Raw genomic sequence first — 18,475 nt, forward strand, 5'->3', positions numbered from 1 at the left:
TGTTCGTCATCCAGGAGAAGGAGTTGATCCTGACTGTGTGCTGCAGGCTGGCACATTCCAACGATGTGCTGAGGAACAGAAATGAAGCTTGGGGCAGCTTCTGCCAAGGGGCGGTGGGGAAAGATCACTGTCTAAGGGCTTTCTGCTGAAGTTATGGGGTTAGAGACAAAAAGAACTGCAGATCCTGGAATTCGGGGTAGACAGGCAGGAGACTGGAAAAACACAGCAAGCCAGACAGCATCAGAAGGTGCAGAAGTCGATGTTTTGGGTATAACCCTTCTTCAGGAAGGATCCATTCTGTTATCAGACTTTCCTGCTGTGTCAAATATATGTAATCATGGTCTTGTACAAGTAAGAAATGGCTTGGGCTTGTCTCTAAAGATTGTATAGATTTAGGCAGCACGGTGGCACAGTGGTTAGCACTGCTGCCTCACAGCGCCAGAGACCTGGGTTCAATTCCCGCCTCAGGTGACTGACTGTGTGGAGTTTGCACGTTCTCCCCGTGTCTGCGTGGGTTTCCTCTGGGTGCTCCGGTTTCCTCCCACATTCCAAAGATGTGCAGGTCAGGTGAATTGGCCATGCTAAATTGCCCGTAGTGTTAGGTTAGGGGTATGGGTGGGTTGCGCTTCGGCGGGTCGGTGTGGACTTGTTGGGCCGAAGGGCCTGTTTCCACACTGTAAGTAATCTAAACTACTCTTGTGACAAGAGTCATACAGCATGGAAACTGACCCTCATCCATGCCAACAGATATCCGAAATAAATCCAGTCTCATTGGCCAGCACTTGGTTCATATCCCTCTCAACCAGATGCCTTTTAAATGCTGTAATTGTAATAGCCTTCAACAGTTCCTCATTCCATACAGGCACCACCCTCTGTGTGGAAAAGTTGCCCCTTAGGTCCTTTTTAAATCTTTCCCCTCTCATCTTAAACCTCTGCCCTCTAGTTCTGGACTCCCCTATCCTTGGAAAAAGACCTTGGCTTTTCACCCTAGTCATGCTCCCCATGACTATACATGCATGTGAAGTTTTTAAATGAATAAAGTTTATTTTTGAAATTTAAAAAAAGGAGTTAATGAGGGAACCTCCTCCGAGGTGAAATGTCTCTGACACAGAGAGCTACCGTGTGTTATTCTACGCAGCAGCATTTGCAGTAAAGCCTGGGATTGTCAGGCGGTGCACTCCTCTCTTCCTGGGCTCTGTTTAACACCAACCCAACAAGGTCCTGGAAGTACAGCAGAATGCAGAGGCCATCTTTCGAGTGTAGGTTGGAGGATTGTGGCCGGGATGCAGTGTTGGGATAGGGGAAGGCTCTGAGCTAGCGAGCTGGGAACAGAGGGAGTGAGGCGGCCTGAGGCCACACGGGAGACCTTGCTTCAGGTTGTTACATACTGGTCAGGACCTACTGGTTCCAACCCCCTTCCCCCGCTCTTACATTGGTGCGGAACTGAGAGAGAGAGAGATACAGGGCCCGGATACAATGTTACTGCACAGGGACAGTTTCAAAGCTGCAACTCGGTGAATGGATCCCGCAGTATAAACCCAGGCAGCCCAGAATGTCGCAGTGAGGCTTCGGGGCAACATTGTCGCTGCACTCAATGGAAGATACACCGGCCTGGGTGCTGGGCAGAGAGTGGGCCGGGCGGTGAATGGGTGCTGGACAGAGAGTGGGTGTCACACTGGGTGCTGGGCAGTGAGTGGGTGTCACACTGAGTGCTGGACAGAGAGTGGGCCGGGCGGTGAATGGGTGCTGGACAGAGAGTGGGTGTCACACTGGGTGCTGGGCAGTGAGTGGGTGTCGCACTGGGTGCTGGGCAGTGAGTGGGCCGGGCGGTGAATGGGTGCTGGACAGAGAGTGGGTGTCACACTGAGTGCTGGACAGAGAGTGGGGGCCAGGCAGTGAGTGGGTGCTGGACAGAGAGTGGGTGTCACACTGGGTGCTGGACAGAGAGTGGGTGTCACACTGGGTACTGGACTGAGAGTGGGTGTCACACTGGGTGGTTATTGGGTGCTGGGCAGTGAGTGCTAGACTGGTCTGCACCATTCAAAGTCACACTGTGTGTTTGGGATCACTGTGTGTTTGAGTGAGAGAGAGAGAGAGGAAAGTAAGCAGCACAGTGTTTCTTTGCCCAGCTGTCTAGTCCATGAACAATGTCTGGGAAACAGGTAATGATTTGTCCCTGTCTCTGTATGTGACAGTAAACTTTATTTGACCAGGTTCGCCGACAGCACGGGAGGAAAATTGTGAACAGACGTACTACACTGTCCCATAATCTGGCACTCACTGGTCAACATTGGTTACTGCTAGTGAACATGGTTACTGCTGCTGTTTCTTGGTTACTGCTGATCAACACTGAAAACTACTGGTCAACATTGGTTACTGCTGCTCTTCATGGGTTACTACTGGTCAACACTGGTTACTGCTGGCCAATCTTGATAACTGTTGGTCAATGCTGTTACTGCTGATTAACAATGGTTACTACTGGTCAAACTGCTCGAGGGTGTCAGGAATTTACACTGGTTACTCCTGGTCAGTGCTATTAACTGCTCGTCAACTCTTATTAGTGAATGCTGTTACTTCTATTTAACAATGGTTACTACAGATCCATGTTGGTAAACATTGGTCTAAATTAGTTACTGCTGGTACTTGAGCAATACTGGTACTTGCTGGTTAACATTGGACTGGACAATACTCGTAACAGCTGGTCACTGCTGGCCAATAGTAGCCAACGTTACTGGGCAGAATGAGGAGCCGAAGCAATTCGGGTGTTCGATTGGATGGGTATGCAAGGTTGGTTCAACAAACCATTCTGTGTCACCAGGTGAGCAAGTTTCCTTGTCAGTTACATAGTTTTGAAAGAGTTGTGTGATCTAGCTGTCAAATAATGCTCAGCTAATGTGAATGCCTTCTGCTGGCCTTCCCATTATCCATGAGTCTTGTTATCAAGTCAAAAAGTTTTTTTATATAAAAACAAAATTGCATAATGAGAAAATATGGTCAAGATGCAGGGCACAGAACATTACAGATGTTGTGAAACTGAAAAAAGCCAGTTTGACTTTCCAAAATCTGACCTCTGTCAGAGAATGGATGGGTTGAGAGAGAGAGATGAGCAACTCCATCATGTTGGGGCAGAAATTATGAGCACATTTCTACTTCCTGATATCTGTGTTTTTATCTTAAACACCACCTTGGATTATTGATGTAGAGAGCGGTCCAATTCAAGAGACTGACTAGAATGTTTAAATGTATTGTTTTTGTTTTCCATGTTAATTTTAAGCCTGTGTACATTGATTTGATTTATTATTGTCATGGGTAGTGAGGTACAGTGAAAAGTGTTTTACGTGCTTTAAGGGCAGATTTTACTATATAAATGCAGCAGAGTAACAGTACAGACTGCAGGATACAATATTGTGATAAATATCAGTCACAACAATGTTTGTAACTACAACAGGAGTCATCTATTAATCATAATGAAGATGATTCTTATTTAAGTGGTTCTCAGGATACTTGTGCACTGTCTGTGCCAAAACTATCTGGGTCAGCGGTGACTATTGATTTTAATTTAAGGAATTAAGAGAACTTCTATCCAGTAATGGTGTCTTTTAAAGGGTGCTTATTACATACAACAGGTCTGAAAGTCAAAGTGTATAAGGTTATGAGAAGGGCTCTCTAGCAGCATATTTGTAGTGTCCTAATCTCTGGGCCAAAGGTTCAAGTCCCACCTGCCCACAACGTGAAATGTCCAGAAAAGCTCATTTAAAAATAACTACCTTTGTGAGAGTACTCCCTTCAACTCAAAAGCCACAACAGAATAAATGCATACTGACCTCTGATGTCCTTACAAGCAATTCTTTGTCAATTTAGGAGTACGCTTAAATAGTTTATATATTGGAAGAGACAAAATGCTTTGTCTTTTGTACATTTACTTTCACAGAACATGGAAATGAAATGATGATGGAATTGCAGAACTATTGTAAAAGAGTAGTAGACCTCTCGAGAATCCTTTCAAAAAGCTAGGACAGGCACTGACACCTCCCTTGGTGGTGCCTCGTTGCATATTTCCACCTTGTTTGGTGAGAAATGTCTGCATAATACTTACTTTAATACATTTGAAGTATAAGACTCTCTGTATTTTGTAGCTCAGTTTTTCATGATGATCCAATGGGGGTCTGTGTGCAGTCCAGTTTAGTTTCGAGAAGTTTACATGTGATCTGCTGTTAGTAGGCATTGTGTGTGATTGACATAATACAGGGTCAGCAGGATGTCAGTACGAGGGGCAAGTAATGAAAATATCCATAAAGTTTAATTATAAGATCACAGAAAGTAAAGATGTTTCTTTATATCTGTAATTGTAGAGGAAGACTGAATTAAAAATGGATATTCAGAAAAGTGTAAATATTGAAATGATAGGTCAATTTTGCCTCGTTGCTATTTTATCGGATCCCATCATTGTCCCTAAATTACCAGACTACTGTTTGATACCCTGCACTCGCTGAGCAGAAATGTTCATTGTTTGATATGTCAAGGTTTAAACCATTGTGTTTGGTCCCAGACACAGTCTCTGGTTGTTCATTACATACTCTCCTGAAGCCACCTGTTTGAGAGGCGTGAGATGAGTTTCTGATTACATCTCTGCACCATCGCACATTTCCATCCTCGCTTCAGTGCGTTGGCTGCTGAAACCCTCATCTGTGCCTCTGTTATAGACATGACTCTACCACAGACATGACTCGTCCAACTCACTCCAAACAGATCTCACACATTTTACCCTCCGAAAACCTGAGGTCACCAAAAAGTTGCTATCCTTCTCACCTATCAACTCTGCACCCACCGGCCTGCACTGGTTCCCACCGGCCTGCACTGGTTCCCACTGGAATAGAAATTTCCAGCATCTGCAGTTATTGTTTTTAACTGGTTCTCACTGACCCACCCTGGCTCTTCACTGAACATGCTGATATTCCACAAACCCTCAGGCTTAGAAAACCCATCCTTTATTTTGAAATAAAAACTCACCACTCATTATCTCTGTCATCTCTTCCAGTGTCACAGCTCTCCACAAACTCTGGTTCTTCCCCAGTTGTTTGTTTTTTAACTTATTTGCTGGATGTCAATATCACTGGTCAGGTTCAGCCATTTATTACCCTTTCGGAATTGCTGTTTGAGAAAGCAATGGTTCTTGAACCACTGCAGGTCATGGGGTGTTGGGACACTGTCAGTGTCCTTAGGAAGGACATTCCAGCATTCTGACCCTATGACAGTGAAGGAATGGCGATATATTTCCAGCTCAGGAGTGTCATGATGACCTTTGTCCACTTTAACAACGGGTGCGCATTCCATATCCGAAAATTATTCAGCTGCACGATGGAGGAGATGAAATACTGGGATCCTACGTGTGTGTGTAGGGCTGGTGCTGCAGTGTGACCAGGTCTGCAGCGTCTGCAGTCTTCATGATCTTTGTCTGATGGTGGAGCACTCCTAGTAGGACTTTGCTTTGACAGTTATCTGGTATCAGATGTGAAGAATTGCCCTGGTTGAACATTGTTATCATAGAATCATTCAGAATGGAAGAGGCCATTCAGCCCATTGAGTCTGCACTCCCAAAGATACAAATCCCACTTTGCTGCACTAGACCCATAGCATCGAAAACACTTCTTAAAAAAAGTACAATTTAAATGTTGTGAGGTTTTTCTTCCAAGCACTGCATACCAGACCATACCAGAAAAACATTTTTCCTCAAATTCCCTCTAAACCTTCTGTCTTTTGCTTTAAAATTATACCCCCTTCAAAGTTTGTGAGAAGATTTGTAGCTTGGGTGCTTGTTGTTGTGGTTCTGTTCGCCGAGCTGGGAATTTGTGTTGCAGACGTTTGTCCCCTGTCTAGGTGACATCCTCAGTGCTTGGGAGCCTCATGTGAAGCGCTTCTGTCATGTTTCCTCCGGCATTTATAGTGGTTTGTCTCTGCCGCTTCCGGTTGTCAGTTCCAGCTGTCTGCTGCAGTGGCCGGTATATTGGGTCCAGGTCGATGTGTTTGTTGATAGAATCTGTGGATGAGTGCCATGCCTTTAGGAATTTCCAGGCTGTTCTCTGTTTGGCTTGTCCTATAATAGTAGTGTTGTCCCAGTCGAACTCATGTTGCTTGTCATCCGCGTGTGTGGCTACTAAGGATAGCTGGTCGTGTCATTTCATGGCTAGTTGGTGTTCATGGATGCGGATCGTTAGCTGTCTTCCTGATTGTCCTATGTAGTGTTTTGTGCAGTCCTTGCATGGGATTTTGTACACTACATTGGTTTTGCTCATGCTGGGTATTGGGTCCTTTGTCCTGGTGAGCTGTTGTCTGAGGGTGGCTGTTGGTTTGTGTGCTGTTATGAGTCCTAGTGGTCGTAGTTGTCTGGCTGTCAGTTCAGAAATGTTCCTGATGTATGGTAACGTGGCTAGTCCTTTGGGATTATTATAGGGCAAGCCAAACAGAGAACAGCCAGGGAATTCCTAGAGGCAGATAATGATCCAATTCTTTTTGATGATCCAGTGTGTGTTCTCTATTTCTGTGTTTTTAATGGGTCAGATGTGTGGACGACACCTTTGTAATCATTAAAAACACAGAAATAGAGAACACACACCGGATCATCAACGCCACACTCACAGGAATCCGATTCACTAGAGAGGAAGAAAAGGACAACCAACTCCCATTCCTAGATGTGATGGTACAGAGAACACCGAATGGAGAATTCACCACAAAGGTATACAGGAAAGCCACTCACACAGACCAAGTCCTGAACTACAAAAGCGACCACCCCAACACACACAAAAGAAGTTGCATCAAGACACTGTTCAACAGGGCCACAACACACTGCAGCACACCAGAACTGCAAAAAGAGGAAGAAGAACACCTGTACAATGTATTCACCAAAAACGGATACCCGTGCAATTTCATCAACAGATGCCTAAGGGAAAGACAACGAAACGAGGACATGCCACAACCCAAAGGACTAGCCACGCTACCATACATCAAGAGCATTTCCGAACTGACAGCCAGACTACTGCGACCACTAGGACTCATAACAGCACACAAACCAACAGCCACTCTCAGACAACAATTCACCAGGATGAAGGACCCAATACCCTGCATGAGCAAAACCAATGTAGTGTACAAAATCCCATGCAAGGACTGTACAAAACACTACATAGGACAATCAGGAAGACAGCTAACGATCCGTATCCATGAACACCAACTAGCCATGAAACGACACAACCACCTGTCCTTAGCCACACACGCAGATGACAAGCAACATGAATTCGACTGGGACAACACTATTATTATAGGACAAGCCAACCAGAGAACAGCCAGGGAATTCCTAGAGGCATGGCACTCATCCACAGATTCAATCAATAAGCACATTGATCTGGACCCAGTATACCGACCACTGCAGCGGACAGCTGGAACTGACAACCGGAAGCGACAGATTCAAACCACTACAAATGGTGGAGGAAAGATCACAGAAGCGCTTCACAAGAGGCTCCCAAGCACTGAGGATGTCACCTAGACAGGGGACGAAACGTCTGCAACACAAATTCCCAGCTCGGCGAACAGAACCACAACAAAGATTACTCTCTCAGCCCTGAGAAAATGGAACATTCCTCTACTCTTTTTATCCAAAACTCCAGAAAGAAATTTGTCTTTCAAATTAATATCTCCAAGTTGGGTTTGGGAGCTGCAGTCTCTCGGACAGTCAAATGAAGTGAACATCCTGCGCTCTATTCGAGCTATTGTTTAGGGAACAGTTATGCTTTATAATGGAACAGGTTCCCTCAACTTTCCACAAGGCTTGAGCATTTTCCTTTTGTTTGCAGAGAGCAGGTCCCTGTTTAAGAATGCTTCTTGCTTTCTCTAACTCATTGAACTGAGTTGCTGTTCTGGAGAACGGAGCAAGGCAGTAAGTGTTCTTTTGTCCTACGGCATGAATTATTGTGGCCAGCATTGGTCCTGGAGGTTGCAAGGTGTAAAGCTTCGGAAATATATCTATCAGCACCATTTCCCAGCTCTGTGCTACCAAGTTATGCTATCGCTATGGTGGAACGTTTTTAGCTCTTTAGAAGTTAATGCATGTCAGCCATAATTGATTAGCAGTTGGCATTTAATGCAATGACTATTTTAAGTCAATCTTTGGATGATTCAGATGAACTGGAGTATTATTGGTGAAGATGCATGTTGGAGTTGTCAATTGAGTTGCCCTCACTGTTAATTTTTTTTTCAGAACCCTGTTACAGGACTGTTGCCGGCTAGTATAGATCAGAAAGATGCTTGGGTACGAGATAACGTATACAGTATCCTTGCAATATGGGGCCTGGGATTGGCATACCGTAAGAACGCTGACCAAGATGAAGACAAGGCTAAAGCCTATGAACTTGAACAGGTTTGTCAGAGGTGTGGACTTATTGGGCCAAAGAGCCTGTTTCCACACTGTAGGGAATCTAATCTAAACCCTGTTTGTCTGATATATGGAAAATTACACAATTCAACAAATAATTTCATCAATATTTAATCAGCTAACCCCTAAAATATTCTGAAAATTTAAATGCTTAGGAGCAGAAACTTTCAAAAGCTAACTGGAGGCAGATGTTCGCAGGTAAAGGGACAGCTGGAAAATGGGAAACCTTCAAAAATGAGAGTCCAGAGACAGTATATTCCTGTTAAGGTGAAAGATAGGTGTAGGGAATGCTAGATGACTAGAGAAATTGTCAGGTATAGACAGGAGAAATAAAGTGAATCCTTAAAAGAGTATAAAGACAGTAGGTGTATACTTAAGAGGGAAATCACAAGGGCAAAAGGGAGCATGAGATTGCTTTGGGCAAATAGGGTTAAGGAGAATCCAAAGGGTCTTTATATATACATTTAAGGGCAAAAGGATAACTAGGGAGAAAAAGGGCCCCTCAAAGATCAGCAAGGCCGTGTGGAGCTGCGGGAGAATGGGGAGGTACTAAATGAGCATTTTGCATCAGTGTTTACTGTGGAGAAGGACATAGGTGATATAAAATATGGGGAAATAGATGGTGACATCTTGAAAAATGTCCATATTACAGAGGAGAAGGTGCTGGATGTCTTGAAATGCATAAAAGTGGATAAGTCCCCAGGACCTGATCAGGTGTACTCTCGAACTCTGTGGGAAGCTAGGGAAGTGATTGCTGGGCCTCTTGCTATGATATTTGTATCATCGATAGTCACAGGTGAGGTACCAGAAGACTGGAGGTTGGCTAATGCGGTGCCACTCTTTAAGAAGGGTGTTAAGAACAAGCCAGGGAACTATAGACCAGTGAGCCTGACACCGGTGGTGGGCAAATTGTTGGAGGGAATCCTGAGGGACAAGGTTTACATATATTTGGAAAGACAAGGACTGATTAGGGATAGTCAGCATGGTTTTGTGTATGGGAAATCATGTCTCACTAAAGTGACAAAGAGGATTGATGAGGGCAGAGCGATAGATGTGATCGATATAGGCTTCAGTAAGGCATTCAGCAAGATTCATAGTTCCTTGAAAGTTGAGTTGCAGGTAGATAGGATAGTGAAGAAGATTTTTTTTAATGCTTTTCTTTATTGGTCCAAATGCAGCTGTACAGGACATTAATTAGGCCATTTTTGCATTACTGCATGCAATTCTGGTCTCCTTCCTATCTAAAGAATGCTGTGAAACTTGAAAGGGTTCAGAAAAGATTTACAAGGATGTTGCCAGGGTTGGAGATTTAGCTATAGGGAGAGGCTGAACAGGATGGGGCTGGTTTCCCTGGAGCATCGGAGTCGGAGGGGTGACCTTATAGAGGTTTATAAAATCATGAGGGGCATGGATAGGATAAATAGACAAAGTCTTTTCCAGAATTGGAGGGCATAGGTTTAGGATGAGAGGGGTAAGATTTAAAAGGGACCTAAGGGGCAACGTTTTCACTCAGAGGGTGGTGCTTGTATGGAATAGCTGCCAGAATAAGTGGTGGAAACTGATACATTTTAAAGCCATCTGGATGGGTTTATGAATAGGAAGCATTTAGATGGATGTGGGCCAAGTGCTGACAAATGGGACTAGATTATGTTAGAATATCTGGTCAGCATGGACGAGTTGGACCGAAGGGTCTGTTTCCGTGCTGTACATCCCTACGGCTCTGTGACTCTGAAAGGAAATTTGAATAATCTCAAGTTAAAAGTGCAGTATTCTCTCCAAAATGATTTTAATGCCAAAATGATTTTAATTGAGTTAATTTCAGCTGTTTTGATGAACAGTTTATTGCTGAAAAAGTAACCGTCTGCTCGCATTTGCTTCTGTAGCTTTTCTAAGAAGTTACTTTCTGATATCTTTCCATTCCAGTTAACCCTTTAAGTGCTGGTGTCATTCTGGCAAATCCTGTACCCACTTTGGCCCCATGCACTGCTACCAGATTCCCTCTGTTTAATTATTGATGGGAATATGCGTGCTTGCTTCATTGGATTGGTGATCCAGATCAGCAGAGTTAAGAACTGTTCTATTTCTTCCCGCAGAGTGTGGTGAAGCTAATGAGAGGACTCCTTCAGTGTATGATACGCCAGGTACATTACCTTCATATGTTTTGGAACTTCAAAATAAAAAAACTGACATGGTAATTTTCAACTTGTTTGTGAACCGTGCCTATGCCAACAATTGAGTAAGTGTTTTAAAATACCATGTTGGAGAAATTCAGCAGAACCTGGCACACATCCATGGACGGTGAAACAAATTTAACATTTTGAGTCTGTTATGAAAACAACAAATTGATATTGGACATCCAGTTTTGTTCTTGTTTACTGTCACTGTATTTATGAATTAATCCCCTAAACCAGATTATCCTGAAAGTTAGTTTTCATTCAGACATGGCTCATTGTGTTTAACTGACACGAACATCATTGTGTTGATGAGGGTAATGCAGTTGATATGGTGTATGCAGTCTTTCAAAAGTGCATTTGATCAATTATCTGACAATTGCTAGCAAAGTTGTTGCCTATAGAATAAATTAGATAATGGCAGTATGGATATGAAGATGCATAGAATACATATGCTTTGTTAAGCTATTTTTCAAGCTGACCTGCCATTTTCAATATTGTGTGCAGATGTACCCACATACCCTCTGCGCCTGCCTAGAATGGGATTCTTTTGGTTTATATTGCCTATCCCTTTTCTTCCTATCAAAATGTATCACTTTGCACTTCTTGGCATTAAACATCATTGGTCGCTTGTCTACCAATTTCACTAACCTGTCTCCGACCTGTCACTCTTCAGTTCACAACTTTTCTGAAAGTTTGAGACTTGTATCTTACCTGCTGAAGACCGGCTCAGTAATAACATTTATCAAGAAAAGCAGTGGTCCTCAAAAAGCACCAGGTTCAAGCATTCTGCAGTCCAAAAGCAACCACTTATTACTCCTCTCTGTTTTCGTCTCTCAGCTGAGTTTGCAGCCATATGCCTTTGTTTCTTTGATCCCTCTAACTCTATATTTCAAACATCTCAAGAGCTCTGGAGTTTTTGCCTTGCCCTTCCCCCTTTATAGCACTGTATCTCACTTCACCGTGGAGCTCAGTTACCAGTGGTGTGCCACAAGGGTCTGTTTTGGGACCACTTCTCTTTGTTGTGGATAGTGCTGAAGGATGTTGTAGATTACAGAGGGACATTGGTAAGATGCAGAGGTGGGCTGAGAAGCAGCAGATGGAGTATAATGCGGAAAAGTGTGAGGTAGTTCACTTTGGAAGAAGTAACAGAATGCAGACTACTGGACTAATGGTAACATTTTTGGCAGTGTCAATGAACAGAGAGATCTCAGTGTCCAGGTGCATAAATCCCTGAAGGTTACGAAGGCATATGGTGTGTTAGCGTTTATTGGTCAGAGGATTGATTTTCGGAGCCACGAGGTCATGCTTCAACTGTACAAAATACTGGTAAGGCTGCACTTGGTGTATTGCGTGCGGTTCTGGTCATCTCATTATAGGAAGGATGTGGAAGCTTTGAAAAGGGTTCAGAGGAGATTTACTAGGATGCTGCCTGGTATGGAAGGAAGGTCTTATGAAGAAAGGCTGAGGGAACTGAGGCTGTTTTTGTTGTAGAGAAGAAGGTTGAGAGGTGACGTAATCGAGATGTATAAGATAATCAGAGGGTTAAATCAGTTGGACAGTGAGAACCTTTTTCCTCAGATGGTGAAGGCTAACACGAGGAGACATAGCTTTAAATTGAGGGGTGATAAATTTAGGGCAGATATTAGGGGTACTTTCTTCACTCAAAGAGTAGTAGGGGAATGGGACAGCCTACCTGCAACAGTAGTAGACTCGCTGACATTAAGGGCATTTAAATGGGCATTGGACATACATATGGATAATAATGGAACATTGTAGCTTAGATGGGCATCAGACCGATTTCATAGGTCAGCGCAACATTGAGGGCTGAAGGGCCTGTACTGTGCTGTCAAGTTCTATGTTCTATAAGATGCAGAAGCAAATGTAGGTCATTCAGCCCATCTTTTGCTCCGACATCTTAGGCTCTGAGAATCATGATGCTCCAATATTCACTGTTATCATGGTCAAGTGTAATAAAAAGAAATTGAGCCACTAGGATGCCCACTGAGCTTTTTGGGACTCTTCCAGTGGACTGTTGGCATTTCTTGGTGAAGATGGGCAGTGAGGGAGGGAGTGTAAAGGTAGGCAGCTTTTGTCATGGAACATCTCATGAGGAACTAGCCTCCCGGCATGAATTCTTCTTCTTCCAGCCGGTTAATATCTTAATTGTGTTCTGCTAAATGTCTTAGTTCACTGTAAACCCAATGGTATTTTACACCATAACTCCTCAAGACACAATTCAGTTTAGATTGTGCAAGAGGGGCTTAGGTAAAGTAAAGGCACATGTGAATTTAATTTAATCCATCTTATTTTACCCTGCACAGCACATTTGAATGTTTACTATGTTGGCAGTGCCATATCGATGCAGGTTGTTGGTGCATCACCAACTTTAGTGATGGATGGGAATTCAAGGATTGTGTGTGCCCTGTCAGAGAGCAATTGCCACATTTCACATCTACATCACTTCCATCACAGCGATCTTCCATCACATCTACATCACTTCCATCACAGCGATCTTCCATCACATCTACATCACTTCCATCACAGCGATCTTCCATCACATCTACATCACTTTCATCACAGTGATCTTCCATCACATCTACATCATGGCTATGATCACAGCGATCTGTTTTGATCCAGGTGGAAAAAGTGGAGAAGTTCAAGCGAACACAGAGTACAAAGGACTCCCTCCATGCCAAGTACAACACCTCCACCTGTGGTACTGTCGTCGCTGACGATGAGTGGGGTCATCTCCAGGTGGATGCTACGTCCCTCTATCTCTTATTTTTGGCCCAAATGACAGCCTCAGGTAAGGATGTGTTGTGAAAGATTATTTCTGAACAGGGAGAAAAATTGCAAGGTCTGAGACTGTTCTCTTGCTCAATTGTTCTGGTGCTCTGTAGCTATATGGGACATCTCTGGGATGTGTCTGGACTCTGTATGCATGATGTTCACTAATGCGTATCCCACAGGGCTCTCTGCCCTTGGGACACATACAGCTCCTTGTGAGTTCATTGCATGATTAACTGAAGGGTCCAGCTCTGGGGAAGGGGCCAGGGTTGACCATAGAGACGTGCGATCAGTTGGAGTTTTAGAAGGCAAAAGTGAGGACTGCAGATGCTGGAAATCAGAGTCTAGATTAGAGTGGTGCTCGAAAAGCACAGCAGGTCGAGCTGCAGGAAAATCGACGTTTCATGCAAAAGCCCTTCATCATGAAAGAATTTTACAAGAATGAGGGAAGCGCTACTTGAGATGTATTAGATGCTAAAGACAAAGTAGATGTGGAGAGGATGTTTCCTCATTTGGGCAAACTGGAATGGGAGGTCATGGTTTTAGGATAAGGGCTGGTAGATTAAGTGGGCGGCACGGTGGCACAGTGGTTAGCACTGCTGCCTCACAGCGCCTGAGACCCGGGTTCAATTCCCGCCTCAGGCGATTGACTGTGTGGAGTTTACATGTTCTCCCCGTGTCTGCGTGGGTTTCCTCCGGATGCTCCGGTTTCCTCCCACAGTCAGGTGAATTGGCCATGCTAAATTGCGCGTAGTGTTATGTAAGGGGTAAATGTAGGGGTATGGGTGGGTTGCACTTCGGCGGGTCGGTGTGGACTTGTTGAGCCGAAGGGCCTGTTTCCACACTGTAAGTAATCTAATCTAATCTAATCTAAATTTAAAACTGAGATGAGGAGAAACCACGTTTTTTCAAAGGGTGGAATTAAGACCCCAGAATGCGGTGGATCCTGGAACATTGAGTAAGGAGATAGATTTTTGATTAGTAATGGGTGGTGGAGCTGAGGCTGTGATGAGATGAGCCATGATTGTATCAAATGGGGGAGCGGGTTCCAAGAGCTGAATGGCTTACTCCTGCTATAATCTCACCTGTATCATTGACATCCCATGAATGAATGAATGCATATTCTCTGTATTTATAAACTAACAGCTTATCTAAAGAAGGTGTTGCTTATGTTGCCTCTGGCTGCCTTGGCTGTTACTTCAATTTGGAGTCCTCAGTGTTTACCAACACTGCCTCTGTTTTTATTGACTCCACCTGACCTATGTGACTTTAATCACTTCTCCAAAATGGTTGATGAGGATTAGTTCCTGAAACTCTGTTCTGTTTAGACGGGAGTCACGTTCAGAGGCCGTTCTTTCCCAAAGGAACGTAACATTCTCTGTATCAGTGGGTCGGAGGAGCAGCTTGACTGTGGGTCGAAGGTAGCTCTGTACGAGTGACAACTGTGCGATGTGGTTTTGCATTAATTCAGTTTTTATTCACTTTTCCGTAGGGTTACGCATCATTTTCACCCTCGATGAAGTATCATTTATACAGAATCTGGTATTTTACATTGAGGCTGCCTACAAAGTAGCTGTGAGTATTTGCAGACTGTGAGATCAGAAACACGCGAATTTGGCCTATTGTCCTTTTATTGGCTGTATTTTGGATGCAGCATCTCCAACGCCGGCTCAGTTGTCAGATACATTCAAGGTATCAGCTTACTGGTAATCTGGCAATCTTGGATGATTATGGTGCAGGAGGTGGCTATTTGGCCCACTGTGCCTGACCTAGCTCATTAAATCAGGAATGGGGTAGACAGGCCAGAGAATTCTCTGGGCTTGGGAACAAGGCAACCTAACAATGCTCTTCAGTCTGCTGGTGGAAATGTGTAGTCTTATCATATTCAAGGTTACCTTTTTGCCTGTTTCCCCCTCCCTGTTATGATCCCAGCTGATGGTAATCAGGATAAGTTAGATCCCAAAATGAAACGTGACTCGACAGAGTTTTGTTTTTGCTTTGTTTACCTTGATGGCCAGTCACTGAACATATTCACAACAGACTGTCAATATATACTTTAACAAAAAAAAGTCAAAGGTTATTGTGCAGAAAAAGAAAAGAAATGTTTGTAGACTATGCACAAATTATTTCAAACAGTCCTTTTTCAAATATCAGCATTAAAGTTTAAACCCTTTTACCCTCAACAGCAACTATATGTATAGTCAAACCACCAGGAAGGGTCATTCGGTCTCCACATTAAAGTTCAGTCAGGCCAAGTGAACCTGGAACTTTGTTTCTTGGGCTTTCTCTTACTGATGTTTGAAGCAATTTCAGAAAAAGCATGTGGTTTTCCATACACTTAGCTTCCAAAAGTTTTCTGTTTCTGGATATTTCCTCTTGATCCACGCAGGACTTTTTCTCAGCCCTGACTGATTGGGGGTTGCTAAGACTAACAGCAATGCTTTGCTCTGACTGAACACTCACACGCTCTCTGACCTTCTGGATGGTTCTATCGTTCTGTGATACTGGACATCTCGTGCTAGTCGACAGAAGATATTTTCCCCACCAAAACGCTCGTTCCTAATGCACTAGACTATTCACCTCAAGTGTTTTGATGTGTTCATCTTATTTAGGTGCATGTAAACAAGACTGCAGGCAGGCAAAAGTGAAGACTGCAGATGCTGGAAATCAGAGTCTAGATTAGAGTGGTGCTGGAAAAGCACAGCAGGTCAGGCAGCATCTGAGGAGCAGGAAAATCGACGTTTCGGGCAAAAGCCCTTCATCAGGAATGAATCAGACTTCAGATATCCCAGCTACGACAGGGCTGCAGGGTGACTCAGTAGTTAGCACTGCTGCCTCAGTGCCAAGGACCCTGGTTCGATTCCACCCTCCGGTGACTGTGTGGAGTTTGTACGTTGTCCCCATGTCTGCATGGATTTCCTCTGGGAACTCTGTCTCCTCCCCACAGCCCAAAGATGTGTAAGCTAGGTAGATTGGTCATGCCAAATTGCCCGTGGTGTCTAGGGATGTGCAGGCTAGGTGAGTTAGCCATAGGGAATGCATAGTTGCAGAGATAGGGTAGGGCCTTGTGCCTGGGTGGGATATTCTTCAGAAGGCCGGTGTGGACTGGATCAGCCTGGTTTGTCCTGGATCGGCCTGGTTCTACACTGTAGGATTCTGTGATTCTCAGAACTCCAAAAAATGAAATCCAAACCATGTCCATTCCCTCTTGACAAATATGGTATAGAAATACAAATCAAACTCAAAGTAATCGTGATTCTATTCACTTCAGAACCCAGATTTCCATATTGTGTTATTTCAGTGTTAGATACCAGCTGTTAGAATGCTGCTTCGACAGAGCCCAGTCATATCATGTTCCCAGCAGAGTTTGGTTTTAGCCCAACCTGCACAAACTACAGCTCCCTGATTATTTGTTCCCTGTATACATATGTCCCCATCCACTTATCAATTAATTGGCCATCTAAGCACAACAAAAGTTTCTGCTTTCAGAAGGAGAGTGCAAACTGATATATAAAGTTTAAAAAGAGAAACATTGTGACCAGTGCTACACCATTAAGGATCTGCTCTGAATCTCATCCGATTTGTCTCATGCCCATATTTCCCTTCAGCGACACCGTTCCGATTGTGTTTCATGGGCTGACTTGGGTTTCATTAGTAAATCTCATCGCCGCCACCTCTTCACATCTGAAGTTTCAAAGTTACTTCATGGGCTGCAGACATCATTTGGGGTGGCACGCTCACTGTTGCCTCATAGTGGCAGGGTCCTAGTTTCGATTCCACCCTCGGTGACTGTATGGAATTTCCACGTTCTCCCCATGTCTGCGTGGGTTTCCTCTGGGCGTTCTGGTTTTCTCCCACAATCCAAAGTTGTGCAGTTAGGTGGATTGGTGACACTAAATTTCCCATAGTGCCCAGGATGTGCAACTTGTGTAGATAAGCCGTGGGAAATATAAGGTTCTCAGGATGGCGTGCGGGGTGGGAAGCGGTCTGGATGGTTTTCTCTTTGGAAGGCCTGCTTCCACATTCTGGGCATTCTGTGATTTGTCCATCCCTAATTGCCCATAGACGGAATGGTTTGTTTGACCATTCGCAAGAGGACTTTTAGAGTCAACCATATTTAAATGTTTTAAGATTGACTCGTGACATTGCTCACGCTGGATAGCCAGCATTTATTGTCTGTCCCTAGTTGCCCCCTTGAGAAGGTGGTGGTGAGCTGCCTTCTTGAACTGCTGCAGTCCATTCCCAAAGGGAGGGAATATCAGGATTTTAGCCCAGTGACAGTGAAGGAGTGGCAAAATATTTCCAAGTCAAGATGGTGAGTGGCTTGGAGGGGAATTTGCAGGTGGTGGTGTTTCCACATATCTGCTGCCCTTGCTCTTCTAGATACAAATGGTCATGGGTTTGGAAGGTGCTGTCTGAGGAACTTTAGTGTATTTCTGCAGTGCGTCTTATAGATAGTACACACTGCTGCTATTGACTATCAGTGCTGGAGGGAATGGATGCTTGTGGAGGTGGGCCAATCTATTTGGCTGCTTTGTCCTGGATGGTGTTGGAGCTGCACCCATCCAGGCAAGTGGGGGGGGTATTGCTGGGTCTTCAGTTAGAGGTAGGCCAGACTAGGTGAGGACAGCAGATTTTCTTCCCTGGGAATGGTATCATAGGAACAGCTCTCTCATGGGTTAGCATGGCCATTGAATGGCCTGTGGCTCTTTTGAGAAGGCTAAAACTGCCGTTGAGATTTTAATCAATCTGTTCCAAGATGTTATAACACAGCTGTGGTGTTGTTGGGACTCCCAGTTTAGAGGTAGGGACACTATCATCATGCAAACAGCACCTTAAAACTGTGATTTATGATTGGCTTAATTGTGCAACTGTTTCAAAAGTACTTATTGTATTTAAAATGCTCGCCCTATGGTGTAAATTCTCCCCCAAAATTACTTATCTCAGAAATGATGTCCACCTGTATCTCTGTCCAGGCAAAGTGATGTCTGTTATGACAGCTTTCCTTGCAAGCTGGGTCTGCCAAGTTATGATTTGAATGTTGGGGCTGGTCAGAGAGATTGAAGGGCCATTCATTCCTGTGTAAACACAA

The 18,475-nt window shown here is 44.2% G+C and overlaps 1 protein-coding gene across 8 annotated transcripts in view; it reads left to right on the plus strand.

Annotated features, from left to right (window-relative positions):
- The first annotated feature begins 1,177 nt into the window (after positions 1-1,177).
- The window catches only part of LOC132820925 (phosphorylase b kinase regulatory subunit alpha, liver isoform-like), a 121,928-nt gene continuing 104,630 nt past the window's right edge, over positions 1,178-18,475 (plus strand). For 2 of the 8 annotated variants that reach the window (XM_060833289.1, XM_060833296.1), the window contains exons 1-6: positions 1,445-1,663; positions 2,214-2,818; positions 8,249-8,407; positions 10,516-10,563; positions 13,234-13,402; positions 14,876-14,958. In XM_060833289.1, the coding sequence (XP_060689272.1) occupies positions 2,741-2,818; positions 8,249-8,407; positions 10,516-10,563; positions 13,234-13,402; positions 14,876-14,958 (537 nt within the window). In that variant the 5' untranslated portion in view covers positions 1,445-1,663; positions 2,214-2,740. Of the gene's footprint in view, positions 1,260-1,437; positions 1,664-1,718; positions 1,758-1,797; positions 1,852-1,931; positions 1,948-2,213; positions 2,819-8,248; positions 8,408-10,515; positions 10,564-13,233; positions 13,403-14,875; positions 14,959-18,475 lie in introns of those variants that run through there. The other 6 variants (XM_060833293.1, XM_060833291.1, XM_060833290.1 and 3 more) reach the window with 6 other exon arrangements.

This window comes from Hemiscyllium ocellatum, chromosome 12, assembly GCF_020745735.1.
Source record: "Hemiscyllium ocellatum isolate sHemOce1 chromosome 12, sHemOce1.pat.X.cur, whole genome shotgun sequence".
Classification (NCBI taxonomy): domain Eukaryota; kingdom Metazoa; phylum Chordata; class Chondrichthyes; order Orectolobiformes; family Hemiscylliidae; genus Hemiscyllium; species Hemiscyllium ocellatum.